Consider the following 12,743-nt stretch of genomic DNA (forward strand, 5'->3'; position numbering starts at 1 on the left):
GTGTTAGCTTACCAACTCACCCAATTTGATGTAGAAAATTGGAGGATCACCTGTTTTCAATGAATTCAAAAAAGACATATCCTTGCTTATCAAGACTTTGCAAAGTGTCACTTATAAGATACTGTATAAACTTACTGGATAAACTTACAAGGCCTTGTGCTTGGATGAGACTAAAGTGGAACTTTTGGCCTCAACAGTAAGCAGTACATGTGTTGTAAACCTAATACTGCGCAAAAGCTAGATTAACATCATTCCTACTGTAAAGTACAGTGGAGATAGCATCATGCTATGGGGATGTTTTTCAGCAGCAAGGACTGGAAATCTGGTCAGGGGGTTGATGACAAGATGAATGCTGCTAAATATAGAAAGGTTCTGGGTAAAAGCCTGCTCACCTGTGCCAGAAAGCTTCAACTGTGGAAGAAGGTCACCTTTCAGCAAGACAGTGACCCAAAGCTCACTGCCAGAGAAACACGGAGTGATTTCACATTTTAAAAAAACTGATGTTCTTGAGTGGTTCTTGAGAGGCTTGACTTTAATCCGATCAAACATTTCTGGGAAGGCCTCAAAATTGCTGTCCACCACCACTCCCTAAGTAACCTGGCATAGCTTGAGAAATGGGCAAATCTAGCTCCATTACATCCTGCAAAGCTAATAGAGACTTATCCAAAAAGATTATCAGCTGTAGTAGCTGAAAGAGGTGATTCAACTAATTACTGAGCAAAGTGGAATAAATATTTTTGAACTGCTGACATTTGTTTTTGAACTTTTTGTTTTTCATGCTTTACAATTTTACTTGATTTTTTGGCTCTACAATGGAAAAAGGTACATGTGATACACAAATAAAAATTATCAGTTAAATTGATCGAAATCCATAGCTGTAATTCTTCATGTGAACAAAGGGTTGGAGGTTGAATACTTTTACAAGGCACTGTACATAAAGGACCAGGATAAAGATCTAGATTTGCTGGTTAGTAATTTTGCAAATGATACAAAGACTGGTGATGTTGTGAACTGCATAGAAGATGGGCTAAGGATATAGATCAGTTGCAGATGTGGGTGCAGAAGTGACAAATGGAGTTTAACGCAGGCAAAAGTGAAGTGTTGCACTTTGGGAGATAAATATTAAGGGGTCAGCACACTGTTAATGGCAAAACCCTATCAGTATCGATGTGCAAAGAAATCTTGGGGTCCAAGTCCTTAACTCCCTGAAAGTAGCTACACAGGTTTAGACCCTCTATTGGTCAGGGTTGACCATGGATATTGTGTCCTAGCTGTCTGTGTGATGTGCAAACCAGGGAAATGCGATATGGATAGCAAGTTGTTACCCATGCAACAGGCTCCCCCTCTCCATGCAGCTGATGGATCTAAAGGAATGGCAGAGACCGATGCAGTTTGATAGAGTAGACAGATAGGCATAGAGAGAGGAGACCGCTGACATCTTTCTCACAGGTTTGAAATGTCTAATAACAGTGGGCATGCTAAGGAGCCAAGTTCAAAGGAGTTGTGCAAGGCAAGTTGGTGATTTTTTAAAAAATATATAAACACACAGTAGTAGGTGCTTGGAATTCAATGCCAGAGGTGGTTGTGGGGGCAAATACAACAGAAATAATCAAATATCTCTTAGATATGCAAACAAATGTGTAGGATATGCAAGGATGTGGACAGTGCACTGACAGAAGAGATCAGTTTTGTGTGCATTCAATTACCAATTCAATTACTTTGGTACAATATTGTGGGCTGAAGGGCCTTTTTCTGTGCTAGCGTACTATGATTGTATTCATGGACTGTTCTGGAATCTTTATATTTCAGAAGAGGAGTAATAGGTAATTCAGTAAGTGAGAAACAAAATAAAAAGTTTAGCTTCCTATTTGTTCCCTTGTCCTAATAGGATGAAGTAGAAAATTAGAAAGAATACCATATACTCTTACTTCAAATGACTAGAAATCACATCTTCAGGCTCCAAACAAATAACAGGCCTGTTGAGGTATGGGGGTGGGGTGTGTGTGTGTGTGTGCGTGTGTGCGTTTTTTTTTGTTCTGGATAGGCATGGAGACTTAACTGCTTCTATAATTTCTTATCAATAGGAAACATTTGTGATTTGCATTGACATTGGAATGGTCATCTACTTCTGGATTCACACAAAGACATTTTTCCACAAGAATATTATATCTAGTCTAAATGAGAGTAACAGACACAAAATTGTGGAGGAACTCAGAAGTCCTGACAGCATCTACGGACAGGGATAAAGGGGGCGGTGCTTCAAGCAGAGACCCTCCCTCCTTTCCAGTCCTGATAAAGGAAGAAGCCAGAATAAAAAGGTGGATGAGGGGCAGGAGTACAAGCTGGAAGGTGACAGGCAAAGCCAGGTGAGGGGGATGAACTGAGATGCTGGGAGGCGATAGGTGGAAAGGCAAGGTGCTGCGGCAGAAAGTATCTGGTAGGAGAGTGGGCTATGGGAGGAAGGGCATTAGAGGGCAGTGATAGGCAAGTGAGGAGATGAGAAGAAAAGGATTAAGTGGGGAGACAGAATGGGGAATGGAAAAGGGGTGATGAGGGGGGGGGAAATCAATATTCATGCTGTCAGGTATGAGGCTACCCAAACAGAATATATGGTGTTACTCCTCTAACCTGAAAGGTGCCTTTATCATGGCTGTACCAGAGGCCATGGACCAATACGTTGAATGGGAATAGGGAGTGTAATTTAAATGGTTGGCTATTTTAATTCCATGCCAGGAAATCGTTCCTTTTGCTGACATAGCCAAGGTACTCAAAGCGTTGGATTTCGCTGATTTTCAGGAGCAGGCCGCTCCATATACAGTAGATGACTGTACCAAACTTGCAGATAAAGTGCTGCCTTACCTGGCAGCACTGTTTTCAGACCTGAATAGTGGTGAGGAAGGTGTAGCTCTTGTTTCACTTGCAGGGAAAAGTCAGTGGGGATGTGTGAACGGACATGGGATCCACAGAGTGTGAGGTCCCTGCAGAAGCGGAGAGTGGTTGGGTGGTGGCGGTAAAGGTGGGTTTGGTGGTAAGGTCTCGTTGAAGATGGTGGAAATTATAGAGAATGATATGCTGTACGTATAGGGTGTCAAGGATATAAGGAACACTATCCCTGTTAATGTGATGGAAAGGTGGAGTGAGGGCAAAGTCTGGGAAATAGAGGAAATGTAGCTGAGGGCAGCAACAGTAGTAGAGGAGAAACACTTCTTTGAAGGAGGACATGTCAAAAGTATATTGGACTCTATAGTAAAGTTGATATGGGACTTCAGAAGAGGTACGGTTATTTAAATTTTAATGTTCTGCTTTTACTACCATTAACCTTTTAGGAGTTCAAAATCATTAAGGGTATAAGTAAGGTGGCTGCCAGCTACTACAAAACTAGCTCATAAACAAGGACACAGGGCCATAGGCAGAGACTAGTTAAGGAGAGATTTCAGATAACATCAGGAAGCATTTCTCTACACAGTGAGTTGTGGACACACTGAACAAACTACCTTGCTGTATAGTTGAGAGTAGTACCTCACAGGCTTTCTAATCTAAACTCAATAGTTACTTCAACACACTGTGAATAGGAATTTAGCAAGCTTTGTTGGGCTGAATGGCCTGTTCTTGTCAAAAGCTTTCTAATATTCTAATGAGCTCTGTAGAATGAGGGGTTGAAGTTACTTTCCCTCTTTGCAGTGGTATAACCACCCCAGAAAGCAGTCATTAAAGAAATCTTCCAGTCAAGATTGCACCATTGATCAACATCTTCTAATAACAAACAAAAATAACTTCTTTTATGTCTGTTTTTCACCTTAAATGTGTTTTTGGGATGGTTAGAGCCCGTGATTTACAGTTTGAGTGGTCCAGTGCTTTGTTCTCTCCGAGAAGTAAGTGCGTACTTGGACCGTTTCGATGCAAAGAAACTTTGAGATGGGGTGCGAGCCAAAGTTTGACACCATTTCACCGTTTAAAGTGTCTGTTAATCGCCAAGAAAATGGTCAAGGAACATGGAGACATCGAGGCAAATGCAGACGTTGAGCAAGAGTTTCGGCACCCACTGCCTGCCTTAAGTATGTGAGCAGTTTATCGCTGTGTGGCTCGCCGTGGCAGGCGGGTAGGCCTCTCTACCTCATGTGGTGTCCTTCTTTCAGTGAATGTTGGTAATATCATAGGATGGTTCTGTGTTTACGGATTGTGGACTTCAGACTTATGGTTTTAATATTCTGGGGTTTTTTTAAAAATAAAATTGCCCATTCTTTTTCCTTTTTGTTGTGTGAGGGGAGAGTGTTTGTAGGTTGATGTTCTGTTAGTTTTTGTGTGGGGAAAGGGCTGTTTTTTGGGGGATCAATATTCCTGTTCTGTATTTCCTGGGGGAGTGGGGTTTGATGATCAGGATGCCATCCTTTAGTACAGGGTGTGGGTTTGATATCTCTCTCTGAATGACATTCATTTTCTTTCTTTGTTTCGTGGCTATCTGGAGAAGACAAATTCAGAGTTGTATACGGACACCTACTTTGATAATAAATGAACTTTCAATACACAACTGTCTGAAGATTCTAATATAATAAACAGACCTTTCTCTGCAAAAAATATGAAAGGATTTTTCTCTTCAATAAATTATAAAAAACTAAATTAAATAAGCATTGCTACAAGGTAGACTTTTACTTCAGTTTGTCATTACAACAATGATCAGTGAGTGAGATTAAATTGGCCGCCTATCATTTTAAAATTTATAGGGCAAAATGAAAGTGACAAGATAACTATAGGCTCTTGTAAAACTGACAACTCATACCTCTGCAGGGCTTGACAGTCCCAGTTGCCCATGGCTGTTCTGTACATAGGTAACTTCATCTCCGTGGTGATACTGTTGACCACCTTGAACCTGCACAAAAAGATCTACGTTAATCGAGAATCAAAGAGGTTGCTGTTCAATGAAATTATCCAATTCGTAGAAACCACTCCCTAATTCAATGAATTTTATGGCTGGTTCTCAGGAACTTTGATATCATATTTTGTTAATCATTACAGAACATTATGCTTATCTCTGGAAGAAAGGTTACTTACACAAATCAAATACATCATTTAAATTAGCTAACACGTAAAACACAATAAGATTCATAATCACGTACACAGATTAAGGTGGTTCTGTTAACTTTGCTGCTTTGAGTCAATACATTACACTTTCCCCCCTCAGTTTTGCATTTTCAATGCTTAACAAATTAAATAGAGCTTGTAACATTCTTGCACATTTCTTGGTTAATTCAAGAGCAACTATATTAAAATCCTATCAAGAGGTCTCACAGTCAGGGACAGTGTGATGTCCAGGGGTAGTACAGGTTTACAGCACTAGTTCAAATAATGCAAAAGGCTTATTGATTATCAAGAATATTAATGAGCAGCAAACAACCAGAATCTGATAATTGGAAAGAAAGCAGGTCTGGTCAACTTTAATAGTCTACCTTAAAAATAAATTTTTTGAAAGTAGTCATGAGAATGTACACCTGACAGACATTACTCATAGGACATAGGCAGAAAATTTTCTATTGTCTAAAAGTCTTAAATCTGAGACAAGTTAGCAATTCCTAACTTCTAGAGTTTGAATCAAGCCAAAAAGGATTCACTGGCTTATATTTTGCATGAATGATCATTTGCCCAAAGGTCAGATCAACATATTCAATTACAAATTACTTCCAATAATGCTCGTAATTGTATCTCTGAAACATACTGAGGAATATCAAAGGATTTTAAAAACCTTATCAAAGAGTATTAAATCAGAGGTTTACTTTCCCAATAATCTGGTTAGGAACATTTACAAAGTTCTCAATCTTAAAGATATCTCACGTCAGTGCATTGCAAATATTAAGCCACTTTTAATCCACATTAATTCATTTTTACAATTGAGACGTTTAACTTGGGCATGATTACATTACCAGAACAATCAAATTGGGAAAAGTAGCTTGGAGGACTTTGTCTCAAATAACGTGCCCTGGGAAATGCCTATTGCAGATCTTGTGTTGTACTACTCAAATGTGTTGCTGTAATCTAAAGAATTCCTGACTAATTAATCTCAAACTAATCTCATAATAAGGACAAAACAAGAGAAAATCTGCAGATGCTGGAAATCTAAGCAACACACACAAAATGCTGGAGGAATTTTTGTCCACAGATGCTGCCTGGCCTGCTAAGGAATTCACCAGAGAAAGGTGATGATAACATTAAGAAATAGCAGCCAAGAACACTGTCTCACATCTACTCTGACATTCAATACAACCATGCTGAATTTTAGCTTAAGTGCCACTTTTCTATACCAACCCCACTTCCTTCAATTTTCTTAATATTCAAAACTATGTTAATTTTCTTGAATTTGTTCAAATGACTGAAGTTCCACAGTTCTCTCAAATCCAAAAATTCCCCACCTCCCAGGCAAAGCAATTTATTCTTGTGTTACGCACAAAACGCTGGAGGAACTCAGCAGGTTAGCCAGCATCGATGGAAAGGAATAAAAAGTCGAGACTGAGCCGAGATCCTTCTCGGGCACCCTTTCTCCCCCTCATTACCTCTTAATTCCTCACAGCCACCACCTTCTTCCCACCCTACCTTCCCTGAATACCTCTACTCTCACTTCCCTTCTGACTCCTCCAACTCTCTTCCCCTATTGACCACAGCTGTGTCTTCACAAACCTTGCCCTCTGAAGTTGAACATTATGTCCTCAGCAAGGTCTTTACCTTTGTCCCCCTGTGCCTGCAACTTCAGTGAGCTCCCTGCCCACCATGAAGCCAAGCTCTTCTTCTGTCACCTCTATCCCTGAGCCTACTACTTCGGCTTGGAGATGGATTTTTCACCCTGCACCGATGACTACTTCTCCCATCTCTAACCCTCCTCCTCTTCTCAAACACCCCACTCTGGTCTCCTTTCTGCTCTGGATCTTTTCATCTCTAATTGTCAGAGAGACATCAAGCTTCTTGACTTCAGTACTTCTCTCCTATTTGAACCTTACCCCCCCCCCCCCGAATGCACCATCCTTCACTCACTCACCAATCCCAACCTCACAACCAAACCCAGACTTCGGTGGGGGGGGGGTTGCTGCTGTAGTCTGGCAGAATTTCTCAATTACCTCTACCTTGCTGAGGCCAGGTAGAGATCTAAGAGATCTCCTCTTCCTTGCCCCTTGAAGAGGACCCCACTATTAGGCCATTTTCTCCTATACTATCACCAACCTCCAACTCTGGACAGCTCACATCCACTGCTACTGAGCTCTACCCCACACTGCTCACTTCTACCAAAGATCCACAAAACTGGCTGTCCGTGTAGGTCCATTGTTTCTGCCTGCCAGGTGCCTCACTGAACTTAAGTCTGAATGGCTCAACTCCATTTTATCCCTCTTGGTCAAGTCCCTTCCCACCTACCTCTGTGACACTTCAGATACTCTCTCCGCAACAACTTTCAGTTCTGTGGTCCTAACCGCCTCATTTTCACCATGGATGTTCACTCCTCATACACTTCTATCCTCCATCAAGGAGGCCTTAATGCTCCCCACTTCTTTCCTTGCATGAAATCTAACAAATTTCCCTCCTCACATTCAACAATCTCTTTTGGCTCCCCCCACTTAGAATAAAAGCAAACAAAAAGTCTTGAAAGGTTTCGGCCTGAAATGTCAATTCCTTATTCCTTTCTACAGGGGCTGCCTGACTGGCTGAATTCCTCCTCCATTTTTTTATTAGTACACTGGATTTCCAATGTCTGTAGAATCTCTTGCTTTTATTTTCATGTCAGTCCAGAATGGCCGAATCCTCAGTTTAGAAGTGTGCTTGTTGGTTCTAGACACTCTAGCCACGGGAATGAAATAAACAAACAGCACTCCATGCACTGTTTGACACTCTTGTCAAATATTGCAATTAATTTGTTTGACTGACCTCACTTCTGATATACCTGTTATAGGCCCATTCTGCTTAATCATTGCTCACATGGCAATCCTACATCTCAGAAATCTGATAAACTTGGACTGTGCTCTCCATTTTACAAGATATAGTAAAGAACTTTATTTGGAGTTTGAGAATGCCATATTTATACCTGAAATTGGAATGCTAATCTTTTTAAAGACTTGTTAATTGTTATGTACACCTGTTAGGGTGCATTCTCCAGATACCATACGAGGTAACCGTAGCCTTCAGCCAGGAGCAGATATCATCAGGTGGTTCCCAACCTTCACAGAGTGTTTCCACCCTTAACCACGACACTCTCCAGTTGGTGGGCTGGCAGTGGTGGCCAAATCACTGCCCACCTGCTCCTGGCTTCCAGATTCCCTCCTCTCGCCTACTCCAAATCCAACAAGAGGCTCGTTCTGCCTCTTCCTCCATCCTATGAGTCGCTTGTTTTTGCTCCTTTCGTCCAGGCCCAGAGCTGACAACAACCATCATGCTGATTTGGCAGGGAAACCTCTGCAGCCGATCTCCACAGGGAACATCCATGCCTGCCATCCCTTGTCTTTGCACTCCTGCACTAAGGGCTGGTACCACAAGGCCTTTCTCTCTTGGGCCTCTTCCCATTCCTCCTCCCACGGCACCATCAGTTGAACCAGAATTATTTTCCGATCTTCAGTTGACCACAATACAATGTCCAGGCGGAGGGTTGTGTGCACCAATCTCCGGGAACTGCAGCCTCCTTCCCACATCAACCCTCATCTCCCAGGACCTGGCCGTTAGCAGCAGATTTAGCTTTGGTTGGTTACAAAAGGCCTGGCTCCCTCTTTGATGAAGGGGATAGCCTTCCTCAAATTTGTGCCAGCTTTAGTGAAGGCCTTCCTATTTGTCGGTTCACAGTTCAACTGCTGATTTATTTTTCCTTTGCTTTAAATATTTATTTATTTTATCTTTTTCTTTTCTTCACCCCTTTTTTCTAATCTCTGAATTTTTCTCTCCCTTCTCTGTAAATGGTTGATAAATACTCGTCTTGAATTTATAATTTTCCCCTTCCTCTTCTTTTTTCTTTTTCCTTCTTACCCTTTTTTTCCCCTTTCTCTTACTTTATTCTTCTATAATTTTTCGCGAGTAGGTTAGTCTTGGTTTTCTTCCGATTTTCTCTGTATTAAGTTGTATATTTCTGCAGAAGGTGTTCTAATCTGTAGTTATGTTTTCTAGTGCATAAACTAGTTATTATTTGCTATAGTATTTATACGGAACTGTTGTTAATGACACAGATCTGGAAGTTGTATTTGGGTTAATTTTTCTGGTAGAGCTAGCTACTTGTTTTGGTAGCCGTCTAGTTTTGGGTTGTGCGGGTGGGGTGGATTTTCCAGTTCCAGCATCTCTTTATTGCTTAGGACATGTTTATACTTTGACCTTACGAATCTATGTTTACATCTCTGCTCCCAGACTGCTATTGTACTGCTTGATTTTTTATATGCCTGCTGCCTTTTATGCATTAGTAATTGATAATGGCTAGTGCACTTAAATTCGTGAGCTGGAATGTAAAGGGACTGAACCACCCTGTTAAAAGGAGGAAGGTATTCGCACATATTAAACAACTCAAAGCTGACATTGCTTTCCTCCAAGAAACTCATATTCGTTGTTTTGATAACTCCCGGCTTCTGTCAAAGTGGGCGGGTCAGCATTTTCATTCATCCTTTGCCGCTAAAGCTAGGGGAGTTTCCATTCTTATTAACTCAAATATCCCTTTTGAACTCCATAATAAAATATCTGGTACAAATTGCCGTTTTATTATTGTTTCTGGTAAACTATATAACACTAAAGTTGCACTAGCAAACCTGTATGCCCCCAACTTTGATGATGTTAACTTTTTTGAACTTTTTTTTCCTCACTACCAGACTTAAACTCATACTCTCTTATATTGGGTGGTGACTTCAACTGTTGGTTGGATCCAAAACTGGACCGATCGTCCTCTGTTACCAGATCACCTACTAAATCTGCCTTAGCTATTCCAATGGCTTAACGACATTATGGCCTGCTTGGACCTCGAAAAAATTCATTATTCAGTTCTTAATTCGGATCTAAAGTTCCATAAGGTCTGGGGACCTTTTATCGAGTACTTTCATAACCTTCCTCTTGACTAGGGTTTTTTTTTTCTTTTTTTTCCTCTTTTCGGTCCCTTGCTTTCAGCTCCCTTTTTTTTCTGGTAGTAGGCATTATTACCCTCTGTTACTAAGTGTATTCACAGTCTGGGAGTTTGACTGTCCGGACTTATACTTTTTATACTGTGTGGTGGTTGGTCTGGAGTTGTTGTTGTTTTTTTCTTGTGTTGTGGGGCTTGGGGAGGACACTAAGCTCACTTGTCTTTAATTTAGGTGCTTTTTTGATAAATTCTCTTCCTTTGTAGCATATTGTTATTGTATACTTAATCTTGCACTGTATTAATGCTCCCCATTGGGATTTGGGGTTTTTAATTTTGTAAAATGTTTTGAAAAACTAATAAAAAAATTAAAAAAAAATTTATGTCAGCTGTCCTCTTCTTGCATCTCTCTCGCTCTATTGTGTGTCAGCAAGAGCCAGCAGCGCCTTATCATGGCGCCACCTATACCGTACTTGAACTGGAGCTGTTTACACCCAGACAGTATATGAGCCAGTGTCCCCTTTTGACCACAGAGCTTACAGTTCGGGTCCTCGTTCATCCCCCATGTGTACAGATGTAATGGCGAAAGAAGGGTGTCATACACAGATCACAATAGGAAGGAAGTCCATAACTCTGCCCATGAGATCTTGCACTTGGGCAGATCCCATTTTGTCCAGGCACCCTGGGACACTTTTCCACTGCCTTTGACATCCGCTTCTCTTCCTCACAGATCCGTACTTTTGCCTGTACCATGTCTCGCCTGTTCCTTATGCTTGCGTTTCCCCACTGCCGGAAGTGAACTGAGCTGAGGCCTTGTCGCCCATCGCATGGGTTGCCGATGATATCTCGCAGCTTCATAGAACACACTGCCTGCCCTACTGCTGCTTTGGCTCCCACTTGCGCCCAGATCTTGTTGTAACGCCTGCTTGCTTTATCAGGTCGTCATTGGAATCTCTCAAGCTTAATACGGCTCTGCATTTAGCCATCTTGAATTCCTCCACAACAGATGACAGGGGAAGCTGCAGCTGCCCGGATCGAATATAGAGGCCCACTGAAGAGAAGCTTGGGGGAACACCTAACCATCTCCGCAGGTGCTTGTTGGTCATGGCAGTAATGGGGAACTCATAAAGCGTGAAGAGCCAGAGAAGCCTGGGCAGAAGGCCATATTGGTACAGCCATGTCTTGAATTTACAGGTAAGTCTGGATTTGTCAATCTTCTTCAGCCATTTATCTGTCTGCCTCACAGCACTGGTGACATTGGCCCCATCTGTCAGTGACGCATTAAACCACTTCCCCAAGCATTTTATCGGGTTATCTTCGATGGAAGGGTTGACCTCACTCTGAACTTGGAGGCTAAACTTTCTAGATACTTTGCCTTTTCTGATCACCATACACCTGGACTTCTTGGCCTTGAAGGACATCCTCGCCCAAGTGGCTACATTGTCCCGGGTTTCCATTACCCATCTTGCTTGGACATGTGACACAGTTGTTATAGTGATGTCGTCCATGAACCCTCGTAGAGCCGGCTGGGCAATGCCCAACTCCAATGTCGGGCCGCGGGTTACGTCTTCTGATGCTGGTATTAGGAGGTTCACTCCCATAATAAATAGGGTGGGGGAGATGGTGCACCCTGTTGGAATCCCCTTCTGGAGGTCCTGCCAACTAGTTGTGAAATGGGCTGATGTAAATCTGAGTTTGAATCCTCCTAGGTAGCTGGTGATCATGTCTCGAATAGCCACTGGGATGTAGTAGTGGTCAAGTCCTTCTAAGATGAGGTCATGTGGAAAAGACCTGTAGGTGTTCTCGAGGTCTAACAAGACAACTGTTGGGTTGCCTTTTTTCTGCTTGGCCTCAAAGATCAAATGACTAATCATTGAGGTGTGTTCCAGACGCCCCAAAAAGCTTGGAATGCCGCCTCTTTGGATGGATGTGTTGATATAGCGGTTCTGCGTCATGTAAGAAGTCAGCCTTCTTGCAAGCACAGAAAAGAAAATCTTACATTCCACATCCAGGAGAGAAATTGTCCTAAACTGGGCAATTGTGAAAGAATCCTCTTCCTTTGGAATAAAGCATCCCTCTGCCGATTTCCAACTTGATGGAATAGTACCTTTGGTCCAGATCTTTCTCATGACTTTCCACAGCCTCCAAAGAAGTTTTGGGTATTTCTTATATACCTTATAAGGTATTCTGCTTGGACCTGGGACAGCTGATGCTTCAGCTTTCCGGATGATGTCTTGTATTTCCTCCCATGTAGGCTCCTTTACATTCAGCTCAATTGATGGTTTTTCTGGTCTACGCACAACCAGATTGGTTCCTAGTCCCTGCCCCCTCCGTGGATCGTTGTGTTCCTCCCGCAAGAACTCCTCTACCTCTGGCTTCGAGCTGGACAGTATACCAGATTTTTGTTGGCCGAGTAGAGCCCTGGTGAAGCTGAATGGACCTCTCACAAACTGCGCTCGCCTTTTCTCTTTCTTCCTTCTTTGCTGTCGAAGATGTCCGCCCTCTGAAGTTTACACAGCTGTTCCCGCAGCATGCTGGTTAAGTCCTTGATACCTTCTTTATCGGCTGGTGAGTTGGTTTGAAACCTCGTTGAGCGTCTTTAATTCACCTCTCAAGCGGCAAACCTCCTTTTCCCTATTTGGTTGCCGCGGTAACTCGGGTTGACTTCTCCGCTCCATTGGGCCAAATCGTT

The 12,743-nt window shown here is 42.2% G+C and overlaps 1 protein-coding gene across 1 annotated transcript in view; it reads right to left on the bottom strand.

Moving 5' to 3' along the window:
• pof1b (POF1B actin binding protein) overlaps positions 1-12,743 on the bottom strand; it is a 121,517-nt gene that overhangs the window by 82,924 nt on the left and 25,850 nt on the right. Inside the window, exon 2 of the mRNA XM_073058384.1 lies at positions 4,778-4,867. Within this exon, the coding sequence (XP_072914485.1) occupies positions 4,778-4,867 (90 nt within the window). The remainder of the gene's footprint in view (positions 1-4,777; positions 4,868-12,743) is intronic.

Source organism: Hemitrygon akajei, chromosome 10 (genome assembly GCF_048418815.1).
Source record: "Hemitrygon akajei chromosome 10, sHemAka1.3, whole genome shotgun sequence".
Taxonomy (NCBI): domain Eukaryota; kingdom Metazoa; phylum Chordata; class Chondrichthyes; order Myliobatiformes; family Dasyatidae; genus Hemitrygon; species Hemitrygon akajei.